Below are 13,635 nucleotides of genomic sequence, written 5' to 3'. Positions count from 1 at the left end.
CAGGCAAGCCTCTGAGATTGCCAGAAATCATTCTCTAGCTCATTTTAAAAGTGTGCTTCTCTGAAAAGACAGTGTAAGAGCGGCACAGTGCTACAAGCTCTTTAGTTTCTCTGCATCTGGGTGAACCTTAAATGGACTCCAGTCTGCTTGACTGCAACATAGGGTTTTGCTGCTGCTGCTACTGTTGTTTTGTAAGAGCCTAAAATCTTGCCTCCTGTTAATTCTGCAGGGTTGTGCTCCCAACAACAAGTATGATGAATTGTGGTTTTTGTTTTGCATATGAGCAGACTTGCTTAATCAGTTCCAATTAGAAGGAACTGATAATAAATATTCCTTAGCCTTATGCAAGAATAAGCTTTAATAAGTAGCACTTGATGTCAGAAAAGCTGCATTTCATTAATCTTGCTCTCTCGCCTACAAGACAGAATCAAGTTGTGAAATTGACACTTACAACCTCTCCACTCCAACAAACACGTTCTCCTTGCTTACTTCCAAAGTGCTGTTACACTTTTATTTCAAAGGAAGACAACAATTTGCATTTATGCAGTGTTGTGGATTAGGCAAAGTTCAGTCTTCTCTTGTAAGTAGGTAAGCAACTAAAGATTACACAGATGATCTCCCTCACATGTGGAAAGAACCATTCAAAATGCTCAAGATGGCTTCATGTAGTTGGAAGAACAATCCACTGGTTTACAGTGGTAGGTCGTACTGAACTCTGCTATGGATGCTGTCAGCTGTCTCTATGCCCCAAGTGAAAGTTTTGTAATAGACACACATTATAATTAATGCCTGAATTTCTCATTTTGGGTGCTAAAAATTAGGTCTGTGATGAAATCAGAAAGGTTTCCAAGATGCTTGAGGTTGTACTACACCATAAGCAGATAAAGCACTCGAGAGCAAAATTAATGTGTACGACTAAATGGTAAGCAAGGTACAAGAACAGGTACAATAAACACTCGAGACAGTATGGCTTAAGTGTAAGAATGTTGCAGGAGAGAAGTATTTCCCATATTTCTTTGAAATATAGTCTGGCGCTTGTAAGCGGCAAGTCACTTGATGCCCCTGTGTTTGCACACCTGTAAAAAAGCTGCTTCAAAGACTTTTCACTGGGTTGACAGGATCATTGTACTTGACAAGGGAAACTTCCAGGGCTTGTTCCAACTTGCAGAGAAAAAAATACATGTGACAAATATATGCCTTCTGTTATGAATATTTTAGAAGTTCTCTTGAAGCACTTAGAAACTATTTCATTCCTGTAGGAAAAAAGGAAGTAAACTAGAAAAATTTTCATGGTCTTCAGAATAAGAATGTGGGAGTGAGGAAGGGGGGGAAAGCAATAGTGGTATGCAGCTGATGTGAAGTGAGGAAAAGTACTTCTCCCTCTCTCCAACCTCGATTTTGCAGCACTGGATCCACTGGGCAAAATAATTTAGAAAAAATGTTGTATCGTGGAGTATCAGATTTTTTTGGAGCCAGAGGATGATGACTGCCTTACTGTAGCCCAGATATGGGTTGCCTGCAACAGACTGGAGGGTATATGTGTGAGGAAACAGACACTTTAATTTCACTTTCTTGTATTTTAAGATAATTAATGTACAAAAAAAATGTTCTTTCTGTCTAGTGCCATATCCAAAAGCAGTCTGGAATTACGTGAGAAGCACCAGGAGATAAGATCTGGTGTTAGTGAGATGCCAAACTGATGCTTGACAGCATACACCCTATTTCCTGATCCACAGGAATGCTTGCACTCCCCTTCACACCAAATATGCTTCTATCTTTAAGCAATCTGTGCATCACTTGCACTGCAGCTAACTGGAATTGTTTCAAATTAATAATCTTTTATAAATACGAAGATGCAATTAGTACTGAATAAACAAAATGCTTAAAAGGCTGTTAATCATGCCTATTGCTTAAAATTAATGCTTAGATTACAGGCCAGTTCTTCCCACTGACCATATTAAAACAGATTAAGCTTTGGCATTATTAGCACTGTGCTTTACCTGAGTACTATGTACATATGTGCAAGGAAACAGTTCTTAAACACTCACTTTGGCTTTTTTAGGTCTGTAAGACTTGATTCAAAATTTCTATTTTCTCTTGCTTTTATTCCTTACAGCGCCTTCTAATTTGAAAGCTTTACTTTAGGCAAGTTCAGTCACTTAATGTCCTAGTATTGACATAATCAGTCCACTGAGAGTTTAAAATATTAAGGTAAAGGCCTGTTGAGACTGTATGGTCATCCTGAAATACTCTGGAGGAATCCTCTACTTAACATACTTTTATTTTTAAAGCAGCCAAAAGACATATGTGCATACTACCAAAGTCTTCTCAAATGCATTTATTCTACTACTCCCACATAAAAAGTAGCAGGGGGGAATCTTATTTAAAAACCATTTAAAAGATACAACTATCCGATCCAGGTTGCCAGAGAAATCATTTAAGAAGCAAAACCACTGTCTCTGAATAATAACATAATGCCATCGGGGATGGATGATTACCCATGAGATAATTTTGTTCCAGAGTACTGTAAATCTTGACTGATTTCCCTTCCACATTCAGCACCTTGGGGCACGAGAGCTTATTATAATTTATTCTCTACTGCACCTTCAAGCAAAAAACCCACTAGAATACAAGCTATCATTTAAAAATGCATCTGCTTTTTTTCTTCCTCGGTTCTCACTGCTGGTAGGTTGCATATTTTCTAAGACAAAACTGAGAGGGTCTTGAAAAACAAGCAGGACATAACACACATGATAAAGCTGCAGTACCCATCTGATTATTACTTCTGGGGATGACATATTTAAGTAGCCTTCTTGATTATGCAAGTCACCCCTACTTCTCCTTACTTAAGAACTTGTTTCACATCAGGTGGGGGTCAGAGTACTTGTAAAGGTAAGGGTGTTGTTGACATTTTAAGATAATTATGTCTCTCTTTCACAAATAATAATTCAAAACACTAAAACCCTCTTGAATCCTCACAGAAACCTGGCATCAGAAATTTTTTAAAGCAGATATTTAACTGAGATTTTTTTTTTCTAAGGGGAAAAAGCATTTTCCATGTTGTAATTTCTTAATGATGATCTCAAAACTAATTGAGAAAAAAAGGGCAAGATTTTGCTCCCACAGCCTAACCTCCCGGTTACAGCTTGCAAGCTTTCCTGTTTTTTCAGAACACGTTGCTGTCAGAATACAGAAATGCAGTCTCCTTTTTCAGGGCTGGCGCTGTATCACTGACTGCAGACAATCCTCTTTGCTCTTTAACCCCCAACTGAACCAGGGATGTGAATCTGAGCTGAAGCAGTACTCTCAACCTTCAACGGGGTCAGCTTTTCTGAGGAGGGTAAAGTGAAAATAGCTTTTCAAACTCCAAATGCTGGAGAGGAAAAAAAAAAGGCAATGAATTAGGCAGTCTCTGTTTATTTGCAAAATCTGATGGGGGTGTCTCTTCCCTTTAGCACAATGATTTTACCAGCTGACAAAGAGCTGGAAAAAGCTAGGCTCAGGGCAATAGGAAGAAAATTCTGATATCCATATCTTCAGCCATGACCTCTATAGCAACACATGAACTCAATCTCCTAGTTGATTTCCCTGTAGGCAAGCTGGACCTGAGTGATAAGTCTGTCATTCCTTCCACAAGTACTTGAAGGGTATTCCCACTGGCTAATGAGCTATGGGACAACAGCTTAATTACTTTACCCACATCTGCTTTGGCAGCAAGCAGAAAGTTGTTATCCTCTGTATATACTTTAAAACCAGTTCTTTAAAACAAACAAAACCCCCACAACAAAACAAAACAAACCCCAAACCCACCCTCTATAAAAAAAAAAAAAAAACCAAACCCAAACCGATTCAAAAAACTAAGAGCACGAAAATACGCTGAGTAAAACCAGTCTTCATGAAAATCTATCAGTCAAGTTTATGTGCAAAGTATCCTTTATTAGAAAATTCTTGTAGGCAGTGCTTAATAGATGGTATGTGGGGAAAGACAGACAACAACCTACTGTGCTGCTTTCTCCTTCTTATTTTCTTTCACAATTTTTTTGTTTTGTGACGGGGGGGTTTTTTGTTCTGTTTTTTGTAGGATTTAGCAGGCTACAGCAGAAGATTCTTAGTGCCATGGAAGCATGGACTACTGAGGATAAAATATTTTATCAGTAGAGGCAACACAACTGTCAATTCCTGCAGAATTCAGTTATTCTATGCTATTCTTTGGCTCTAGCTGTGCTTACAGAATTATTTTTCAGTGACTTAAATCTCTCTCATCCTGAAATACCAATATTGACTGAAATCTGAGATCATAATACAAACAGCTATTTTCTTTCCTATGGAACAGTAATAAGGCTTTGATGTAACTTGACTGCGAAAAAAATCAGAATGCTTTTAGTAAAAGATTGAAAAAAATTGAAGTTTTAGGCTCCTTTATCAATGGGTTTTCTTATTTACTTTGAATGTTGTTTATGCAGAGTTCTGGGAGAGAAGGGTCTCTACAGAGATCAGTAAATCCATGCTTATCCAGAGCCTGGGTGAGCAAGAGTGAATAATCGATGTTCAGGGCCAGAGGAGGATCTATCAAATTAGAGGATTTTGTGAAGACTTGTATGAAGCTTGCAGTCCAAGGCTATGCTATTACAAGGGAAAGGAAATCCATAAATGGTTTTATTGACTTGTCCCCCTTCCACCCACACAACAAAGGAAATGTGCGTGTATGTGGCTACATAAATGTGTGGGCACTGAAAATAATAAGCAGCTGAGTTATGACAGTGGCCTGTTTCACCAAAGATTACAGTTAAACATTCAATGAGATCTGAGAGAGGGTTTTAAGAGATTTACTGTCTCAAAAAGAAGACAGTAAGGCAGCTGAATCAATTGCCTGGTTTGAGATCTACAAGTTGAACTTAAAAACATACCAATATGTTTATTTCTCTACCAGGCCTGCTGAAGTGGTCTGAAACTTTCAAGACTTGCCTGGTTTAGTATTCATGTAATTTATTGCACAATAATACAATTTGACAAATGAAAGTTGCAAAACCCAGTATAACTGATGCTGCCATACTGGTGCACTCTGCTGCACACACTGATGCTGAAGTTATGGAATAAATCCACTTTAAATGCTCCTTTGTCCTACCACCAGAGGCACAAATATTTAATAATATACCAGCATTTGGAAAACTTACACTGCCAACTCCTTTTGTAAAATGAGCTGTATATGACAGAAAAAGTTCCCAGTACAGTATGCTCTCATAATTAAATTATTTGCTTTAAGTGTTTTGGAAACTAGCAGCATCCTTCCACTAAGGAATGAGGTTCATAGCCCTTGAGTATTTGTCCTGTCCTCTCTCTAACACTGTTTAAGTTGGGGGAGGGAAGGAAGGAAAAGCTTAACTTTCTCCAGTTCTTTGTACATTCCTGCATGACAACAAAAGCTACAACCATATGTTAAAATTATGCATTTGACCATTTATAGTTTTTTAGAATACATAAGGCAAAAAACTTAAAACCATTTTCTCCAAGAAATTTAATCTGAATAATGAACCCTATGTGACCACAGAATCGAGTGCAAAGAGATGCGTGCAGGAGGTCCTTCAGAGAGGCGTCATGAGTCCCATGAGTTGTGGTTCATTTATTTTTGTTGTCTTGGTTGCGAGGCCATGTACAGAGCTACCAGACAATAGATAGTCCCGCCTATTGTTAGAGCCATTGTGGTCCGATAAAGCAGCCTGTCTGGCACTCCTCGTTTCAGGTGTACTGGCAGTCCGTCTGCTCTCTGTGGGAATAGTTCAAAAAGAAAACAAACAAAAAAGAAATTAACACCCATACCAAGGTCATTAAGGAACAAGCTACCCTGCATAAATTAAGAGACTTCCAAGAGGGAAACCCCCTGACAAATATGCTACAATCAAGTGTATTCTGTGGTTTCTATCTAGCAAGGCAAATGAGCAAAGGCACGTTAATTTTGTTAGCCAAAGCTGTTAAGTGCAAGTAGAAAGAATATATATTGAAATATTTCTCAAGAGGACCTGGATGGAAAAAGTGTCACTAACAAAAGAACATGAAAGGATGGGTATAAAAAGATATTCACCAAGTCAGACTGACACATTCCACGTGCAAGTGGCATGTAAGAGAGAAAAGGGAACAGTATATGAAGCACATGCTTTAAAAAAAAATGCTTTACTAATTTATTTCATGAAAAGTCCTAATATGCCTAGAAATTGCATAGCTAACAAACTGGCCTTGAAAACTTTACTGTGTTCTTCTTATACTGCATTATAAACAGTTTCAGTAATATTCAAATAACTATGCACATGATCTGCTTTGCTCCTTCAGATCTGCTTTAAGGCAAATGCTTGGATATCCAGAGAGAAAGGGCTTTCAGTAGTCAAATAACACAACAAACATCTTCTGAAGCCAGCAAAAAGACAATGTTATTAGGCTTTCCACTTCCTGTACTTATCTCCTATACAAGGCATATATACACTTTGTAGTATAGTACCAGTGTACAGGTTATACTGCACTTGGCATTTCTTTAGACTTTACAGAATTTAGGTATTATAGAATGACAAAAGAAGTTAGCTTCATTAAAATAAGGACAGGTATGTCCCACTCTCCAGTTTTCTGTAAGTTACTCTCAAAGTTGTCATTACCTGAAAAATTTTCTGTAGGTCTGGTACCTTGTTTTTAGCCAAGTAAGAATCAGTTGCTGGAAAATCTGAAGCAAGTTTACTTGTTGTCCCAGAAATCGGAGCTGGGGATTCAGTGGAAACTATTGGTTTGAGTCCCTGCATAAATAAAGATTAACATATCAAGGTATATAACACTTGCAAATGTACCAACTGTCAGGTTAGGCAGGCACGCTGCCAGTCATTACAAGGATACATTACAGAGACTATTTATCTGGTATGAAGACCTGTGACAATGAGCTCCAGACGTGCTGCCGGCCCACTGATTTCTCAGCAACATCTTTGGGTCAGAGCTCAGCAAGGAAATTAGGAGCCTCCTCTGCAATTTCCTCATGGCATAAACTTGTAGCTATTGTTTTTCTGTGCTGGTACTGGGTCCAAATTACTGCTTGTATTTTGCACATAGTCAGACTATCTAGGACTCTCTCTGAGCAGTAGGATTATAAGCAAGGAACCCTGATGCTAGGATTGGAGTGGCGAATGAACTCTGCCTCCCGAATGCTCCAAGTAGTAGTCATAAATAACCTGGCCTTAAATAATTTGGAAGCATATTTTGAGTCAAAAAAAAAAAAAAAGGTTAGGATCCCTAGTATCACACAGAAGTCATAAGCGGTACTCAGGGACACTCCAGAGGTCCTGACATGGTGGATATTTTATGCAGACGTAACTATATCTTGTAATTCACGTGTTGCTAGAACTTGCCACACCTCTGTGAACTCCACATGAGCAGCACCTCAGTTCCCCCTTGGTTCAGATGGTTGTACTCTACTTTGCCATAACTAAAAACTACATAATCCAGTTCTGTGCCTAAGGGCACAAAGCCATAGCCATCATGACATCCTCCTTGCCTTTATTATTCCAGTTAGATTTAAAAGTTATGTCTGGACACATGGCAGTGATTTTGATATTATGGCTCCTGAAATAGTCATAATTTTTTTTTCTAAGCTGATTCAGAATTAAAAACATTGTACAGGCAGATTAATGCAACAGGTTTTCATTATAAACAGAAGCAGCAAGTGCTCTCCATGGGCCAAGTTCTGCACTGAAATTGTAATTTCTGTTGAAAGCACTAGCTAATGCATTTTGTATTTAAAAGAACAGCCTGAACAGTATTTGGAGCTGGAATCAGACTAGCACTCTTACGCCTGCCATACACCAGACACGTGCTTTCCATATGTAAATTCTCTGCTACAACAGGTATCTTCAGCAAAAAGACCAGATTTCTCAGCTTCCCGAAACAGCCTATGGAATGGTCATCAGTGCTCTATCCTGGATATGTGGGTTCAGCTTCCCACTGTTCTAGTGCCTAAATGAACATCAGAATCCATTTGTGACCTTCCCAGTTACATTTTGAAAGACAGCAGCCAAAACTGCATTCTCTGGCATATTCAGTAACTACTGCCTTTCTACTGAACAGGCTTGTGCAGAAGGTAAAGGCTGAATTATTTAAGAACCGTGACACTTCTGGTCATGCTGGTAAGAAGGAAGCATCTAAGGAACTATTTTTAGCCAGGGGAAGTTGCTGACTATATATCCAAGTCTAAGTACCAGCTATGTCAAAAGACTTGAAGAAAGCAATTTTGGAACCACTATTTTTGTCTATAGGAGCTTTAAGTACTTTGTTAGGTTTGTCTTTAAAAGGTTGGTGATTTGATAGAACTGCAGACCAGATGTTTACACTACACATGCAGCTGACTTTTTCTCCAAAACTTTTCTTGCCTTCTTGATTGTTAGTATCGCCACAAATGTGAAATGTACACCTCTCCTCTGCCTTAAAATTTCCAAACCTGAATCTCACTTTCACCGTCTTGAGAGCCCACCTTTTTCAGCAGCAGTGCCATCTAGTAACTCCCACTGTTACTAAATCACTGCAATTCCTGCTTGTTGTGATCATGTCTACTTTATTTCATGAACTATCTGTAGTATGTGAAAAATGTAAATACGGAGAATTGGAGTATGCTGCAAACTACTTCCAACAGCTTCAGGATAAAGATATTTCTTTGATCATTCCTAAGCTCAGAGATAGGAGGCAATCCCTACCATTTGTTACTAGCACTAAAACTCCTGCACCTCCAGGAGACTGCCTGGATGCAAGACACACTCTTGCATTGGATTACTATTGGAATAGTGAAATCACTCGTGTTAACAACTATTGGTTAACTGCACACTATTGGTTAATTGCACACTTCTTCTGGCTTTAGAAATACATTCCTGTTCAGATAGTTATAGGATTCTCCTTCTGCTGGAGCTGTAGCATTTCGGACCCGACTCATAATGGTCCAACTTGAGCAGGAAATCAAATGAAATCCTTTCAGAAAACTAATATAATCATCAGTGCACCGTTGTAAATTACTTCCAGAGCAGCAAGGCACCAGTTAAGAACATCATATGGCACTTTACATGAAAACTACTGAGGTGGTTCGCTGGCTCCAGGAAAGAGTACAATAAAACACGTGCTGCAGAAGGGAGAGCATTCAGTTTGCCTAACACAGACACTGCATTAATCAGGGTTCCTCACTCCAACATAAAATTCCACTTGAATTCCATCCATGAATTGTGAATCTTGTGGTCAGCGCCACCCAAGCTCAGCAGCTGAGCTAAATCAGTGTAACTGCCTGGCTGTTCCTACTTGGTGCTTGTCTGTGGTTATTGGCAAGCACTTTATCTCAGCCCCAGCTGCTTGCTAAGCTTAGCGTGACTGAAGAGAAATCCTCAGTATAACGTCATGGCCAAACTTCGCTGCAGATCATTTTTAAGTAAGAACTGAGACACCTTAAATGACCCTTGTAACTTGTATTTAACATTACTAAAACTATATTTAAGAGATATCCGGCTACATTCTGGGTAGAAATAAGGAATTAATGCCTCTACACATCTGACCTTATAAGCTTCATTTAAAAAAATGTTACACATCAATAATTCCTCTTCTGAGATTAAGGTCCTTATCTTTTATTTCTAGTCACTATAATATGTTTTTTTTTTCCAATTCTTGGACAACGTACAGCAGAGGTAGTCATGCAGAACAGTCAGCATCAGCTGATTTCATCAGCACACTACAGCAAAGACTTTCTGAGATGCTGAAGTCCTCCAAGAAAGGTCAAGACATGTAGCTAATCCAAAACAGCAAACAGAATTCTCAGCCTACCCTGCTGTAGTGTTTGTTCTCAGAGGTCTGAAGGTCTTAGGACACAGTATATCTGTCGGTTGGCCATCACGCTCAAAGTTAAAACAAATTTATCCCTTTCTAGTATGAATCTGCAAATCAAATGGACATGTTCCCAACAGCACAGAACAGTTAAGGATTTGGAGCATAATTTAATGGAGACAGCACCACACTCAAGTTTTTAAATGTTAGGGGGAATTGCTCAAACAGATTAGAGAATGAGAAAGCAGAGAAAATTGAGGTAAGGACCAAAAAGAAAAGGGGAAAGAAAGTTAAGCTGAGAATTAGTATTTCAGAATAGGTATTGAAATAACTTTCATGAACTTGCTGAACCTAGACACTTCTGACCTAAACAGCAGGTCCTCCATAGTAGAACACACCCCACTGTATAAGGTTAAAATATTGTTATATCTGACACAAAGATGCTCTTAGGTAGGATCACCTGAGGCTTTGTTTGTACTGGGATGACATACATTTAAGTAAAAGTGATTTTGTGCACCTATTAAATAACGCCTGTGGCATAAAATGTTGACCATTATAGCTTCTCAACAAACTCCAAGCAATTCATAGGGGATAAAAATCAAAAGATCTGTGGTTCACGGGGAGTTTAAATAGATACAAGCAAAATAAGTTGTATCAGGTAAAGATCCGGTAGCGTAACTAAATTTCTACTTTGGCTCATGTTCAGCCTTGAAGAACTAGGGAAAAGTTCATATCCTTGTCCTCACCTGACATTTGAAACTGGTCCCACTGTTTGTACTTTAAACACAAACCACCTCTTTGAATTAATACTTTTCATTGCATTTGTAATGGTTATGGCAGTCATTGTCCTACCAAAGATGAGAAGTAGTTTTCAACCTATTTGACTCCTCAGCTGCATCACCTGAGGAAGTTTCCATTTATTCAAATAAGCTGAATTGTTCAGACTATTTTATGCAACTTTGTTAAACGTAAAACTTAAGTCTTCTAAGAATGCTAGGACTGAGATGGAAAGAACAACACACATTTAAAACTCAGGGAATTTTTTGTTAGAATCCGCTGCTAGTTAAGTAGCTATTCTATGGCACAGCACATTTGTGTGACACAGCTAAGGACTAGTACTAAAGATAGTACAGGAAAAGTGGTTTATTTTGCTTTAAACAAACTTCTATAGATTTGTGTCCTCTCTGATAAAGGTTTTAATGCTTCCAGTAATTTTTTTTCCTATGTGAACAGAGAGGGGACTGGCTGCAGGACTGCTCTGACCTGCCAGCTGCAATTCACAGTCCTATGTCCAGTCGTGGGCACTTCAATTCCAGAAGGACACTGAGGTGCTGGAGTGAGTCCAGAGAAAGGCAACAGGCCTGGTAAGGGTCTGGAGCACAAATCCTGCGAGGGAGCTGGGGGTGTTTACCCTGGAGAAGAGGAGGCTCAAGGGTGACCTCATCACTCTCCACAACTGCCTGAAAGGAGGCTGTAGCCAGGCGGGGGTCGGCTGCCCAGACGGCAAGCAACAGGACAAGAGAACACAATACTATGCTGTGCCAGAGGAGGTTTAGGTTGAACATAAGAAGGAATTTCTTCACAGAAAGGGCGATCAGAAATTGGAGGTGCCCAGGGGGATGATGGAGTCCCTGGAGGTGTTAAAGGAAAGACTGGTCAGGGCACTCGGTGCCCCAGCTGACAGGCTGGTGTTCGGTCACAGGCTGGGCTCGATGATCCCTAAGGCGTTTTCCAGCCTAACTGATTCTGTGACTCTAAACCACCACCGGCCAGAGGCCCGTCCCGTGCGGTGACGGCGTGTTAAGCCCTTTCCACGACCCCCGATACACCCACGGCCCACTCGGGGCCCGCCCAAGGTCACGCGAGGAGCCGGGTGCGCTCTATGCGCGGCGGAGCGGTCGGTTCCCCCCCGGCCCGGCCGCAGTCCCTGCCGGGTGCGTTACCTGCGGGCTGTAGGCGGCGGCCGCCGTGGCCCCGACGAGGCGCTGCGCGAAGCCGCTGAACTTGTAGTACATGGCGGGCGGGGGGCGCCGCTGCGACCGCGCCCGGAAAGGACCCCCGCCACGGCCGGCTGCTCCGGGGCGCGGCAGCAGTCAAGGGCCCCGCCGGCTCGCGGGCACCCGGCACTGCCGCCTGCACGGGACGCCGCCGAAGGAAGAAGGTAAAAGAAAAGAACAAAACAAAAAGAAAAGAAATCCGGCAAAATACAAGAGCCTGTACCAAGGCAGCGGGAGCGCCTCTCTTCAAAACACGCCCGGCGCTCGCGAAGAAGGTGAGCCTAGCGACAATTTTGAATCAGGCAAAAAATCCGGGCCCCCCGAGCAAGCCGAGCGGGAGCGTGAAGGGCGGTGGGAGGGGCGTGTCTTACATCGGCCAATCAGCGAGGGCGGGAGGCGAGGCCCCGCCCCCTGCCCTGGGGTGCCCCCACTGGGGGGCGGGGCCACGGGAGCGCGCGGGTCGCGCGGCTTTTGCGCGGGGGGCGGGGCCGTCGGGCCCGGCCCGTGAGGGGAGATGGTGGGGAGTGTGCTGGTGTTTGTGTGCTGGGTGCGATGTGACCTGGGAGGGGGCACTGCCCGGAGTGCTACGAGCTGGGAAAGACTGGTGAGGTCGTCGAGTCCAGCCTGTGTCTGAACGCCACCTTGTCAGCTGGACCGTGTCACCGAATTCCCTAAATACCTCCAGGAAGGGCGACTGCACCGCCTCCCTGGACAGCCCATGCCAATGTCTAATCACCCCTCTGTGAAGAAATTCTTCCTAATGTCCAGCCTAAACCTTCTTGAGGCTGGCACGGCTTGAGGCCGTTTCCTCTCATCCCGTCACTTGTTGCCTGGGAGAAGGGGCTGACCCCGACCTGGCTACAGCCTCCTTACAGGTACTTGAGGAGTGTGATGAGGTCTCCCCTGAGGCTCCTTTTCTCCAGGCTAAACACCTCCAGCTCCCTCTGCTGCTCCTCATAGGACTTGTGCTCCAGACCTTTCACCAGCTTTGTGTTTCCCTTCTCTGGATGTGCTCCAGCACCTCAATGTCCTTCCTGAAGCGAGGGGGCCAGACCCGGACACAAGACTCAAGGTGTGGCCTCACCAGCACCAAGTACAGGGCAGGTACCACTTCCCTAGTCCTGCTGGCCACACTGTTCCTGATACATTGATTATTTATTTCAGAGTTGTGCAAGCCTAGGTGCTTGGTGGTGTTGCACATATCCAACACACCCACAAACCTTTTTCCTATTTATACGTTTTAGCAAACAAAGGCATTAATGTTTACTGGCTGCAAGTTACATAATGTCCTTATTAATTCTATTGGTTAATTATTCTCTTGCTTCTCATGCTGATTAGTCTGCATGCTCATTCTTTCTCTTGAGTTGGTGGGTTTCTTGAGTTGGTAGTCTGCAAGTCGGTAATTCTGGTCATGCTCTCCCTCTGGCAGAATTACCCTTCACCTGGTCAGAGCTGATTGAGCAGTTGCTGAGCTGTCCTTATTGGTTTCTTACTTATCTTGGGAGTTCTGCCCAATGTTCTTGTGGCCCATAAATTCTACATTCTTTGTGTCCACTCTCAGTGGTACATCCTTCTTCCCAAGCTTTGTTAACCTCTCCCTAGGTCTGAGATTGTTGGAGCACATCAAGCCCTAAACCTTAACAAGGCAATTCTCCTAACAAGTAGTTTCTAACACAGATGTCCCTTGGAACTTGCTTGTTAGCTGGTCTCTGTTTCATGGATTAAATCTCCTTTCTTGTCGATTAGGCCTGAAAGTACTCAATGATCAAGCATCAAAGGACGTCCTTTTTAAAGAAAATGTTACATATTCCAAATT

At 42.0% G+C, this 13,635-nt stretch overlaps 1 protein-coding gene across 2 annotated transcripts; it reads right to left on the bottom strand.

The window, feature by feature from the left end:
* Positions 1-3,915: 3,915 nt before the first annotated feature.
* On the bottom strand, positions 3,916-11,912 carry LOC114065812 (cytochrome c oxidase subunit 7A-related protein, mitochondrial). Of its 2 annotated transcripts, XM_027899986.1 has the most exons (3): positions 11,766-11,899; positions 6,642-6,776; positions 3,916-5,764 (listed from the first exon to the last, which is right to left on the bottom strand). In XM_027899986.1, exons 1-3 carry the CDS (start codon positions 11,835-11,837, stop codon positions 5,621-5,623), a joined length of 351 nt encoding a protein of 116 aa, XP_027755787.1. In that variant the 5' UTR covers positions 11,838-11,899; the 3' UTR covers positions 3,916-5,620. The 2 variants fall into 2 exon arrangements, with proteins under 2 accessions (XP_027755787.1, XP_027755788.1); XM_027899987.1 differs by lacking the exon at positions 6,642-6,776 and having other exon boundaries at positions 11,766-11,912.
* Positions 11,913-13,635: the final 1,723 nt, after the last annotated feature.

Source organism: Empidonax traillii, unplaced genomic scaffold (assembly GCF_003031625.1).
Source record: "Empidonax traillii isolate 1590-97213 ecotype Southwest subspecies unplaced genomic scaffold, ASM303162v1 scaffold698:size334810, whole genome shotgun sequence".
Taxonomy (NCBI): Eukaryota; Metazoa; Chordata; class Aves; order Passeriformes; family Tyrannidae; genus Empidonax; species Empidonax traillii.
This window is presented reverse-complemented; position numbering and strand designations above follow the sequence as displayed.

Bases quoted from the DNA above. Each gene is read 5' to 3' on its own strand.
- LOC114065812 (XM_027899986.1), bottom strand. From the start codon at position 11,837: ATGTACTACAAGTTCAGCGGCTTCGCGCAGCGCCTCGTCGGGGCCACG. The intron at 6,777-11,765 runs GTAACGCACCCG...TTATTTATGCAG, and splicing joins CCGCCGCCTACAGCCCGCAG to GGACTCAAACCAATAGTTTC. The intron at 5,765-6,641 runs GTAATGACAACT...CTATTCCCACAG, and splicing joins ACCTACAGAAAATTTTTCAG to AGAGCAGACGGACTGCCAGT.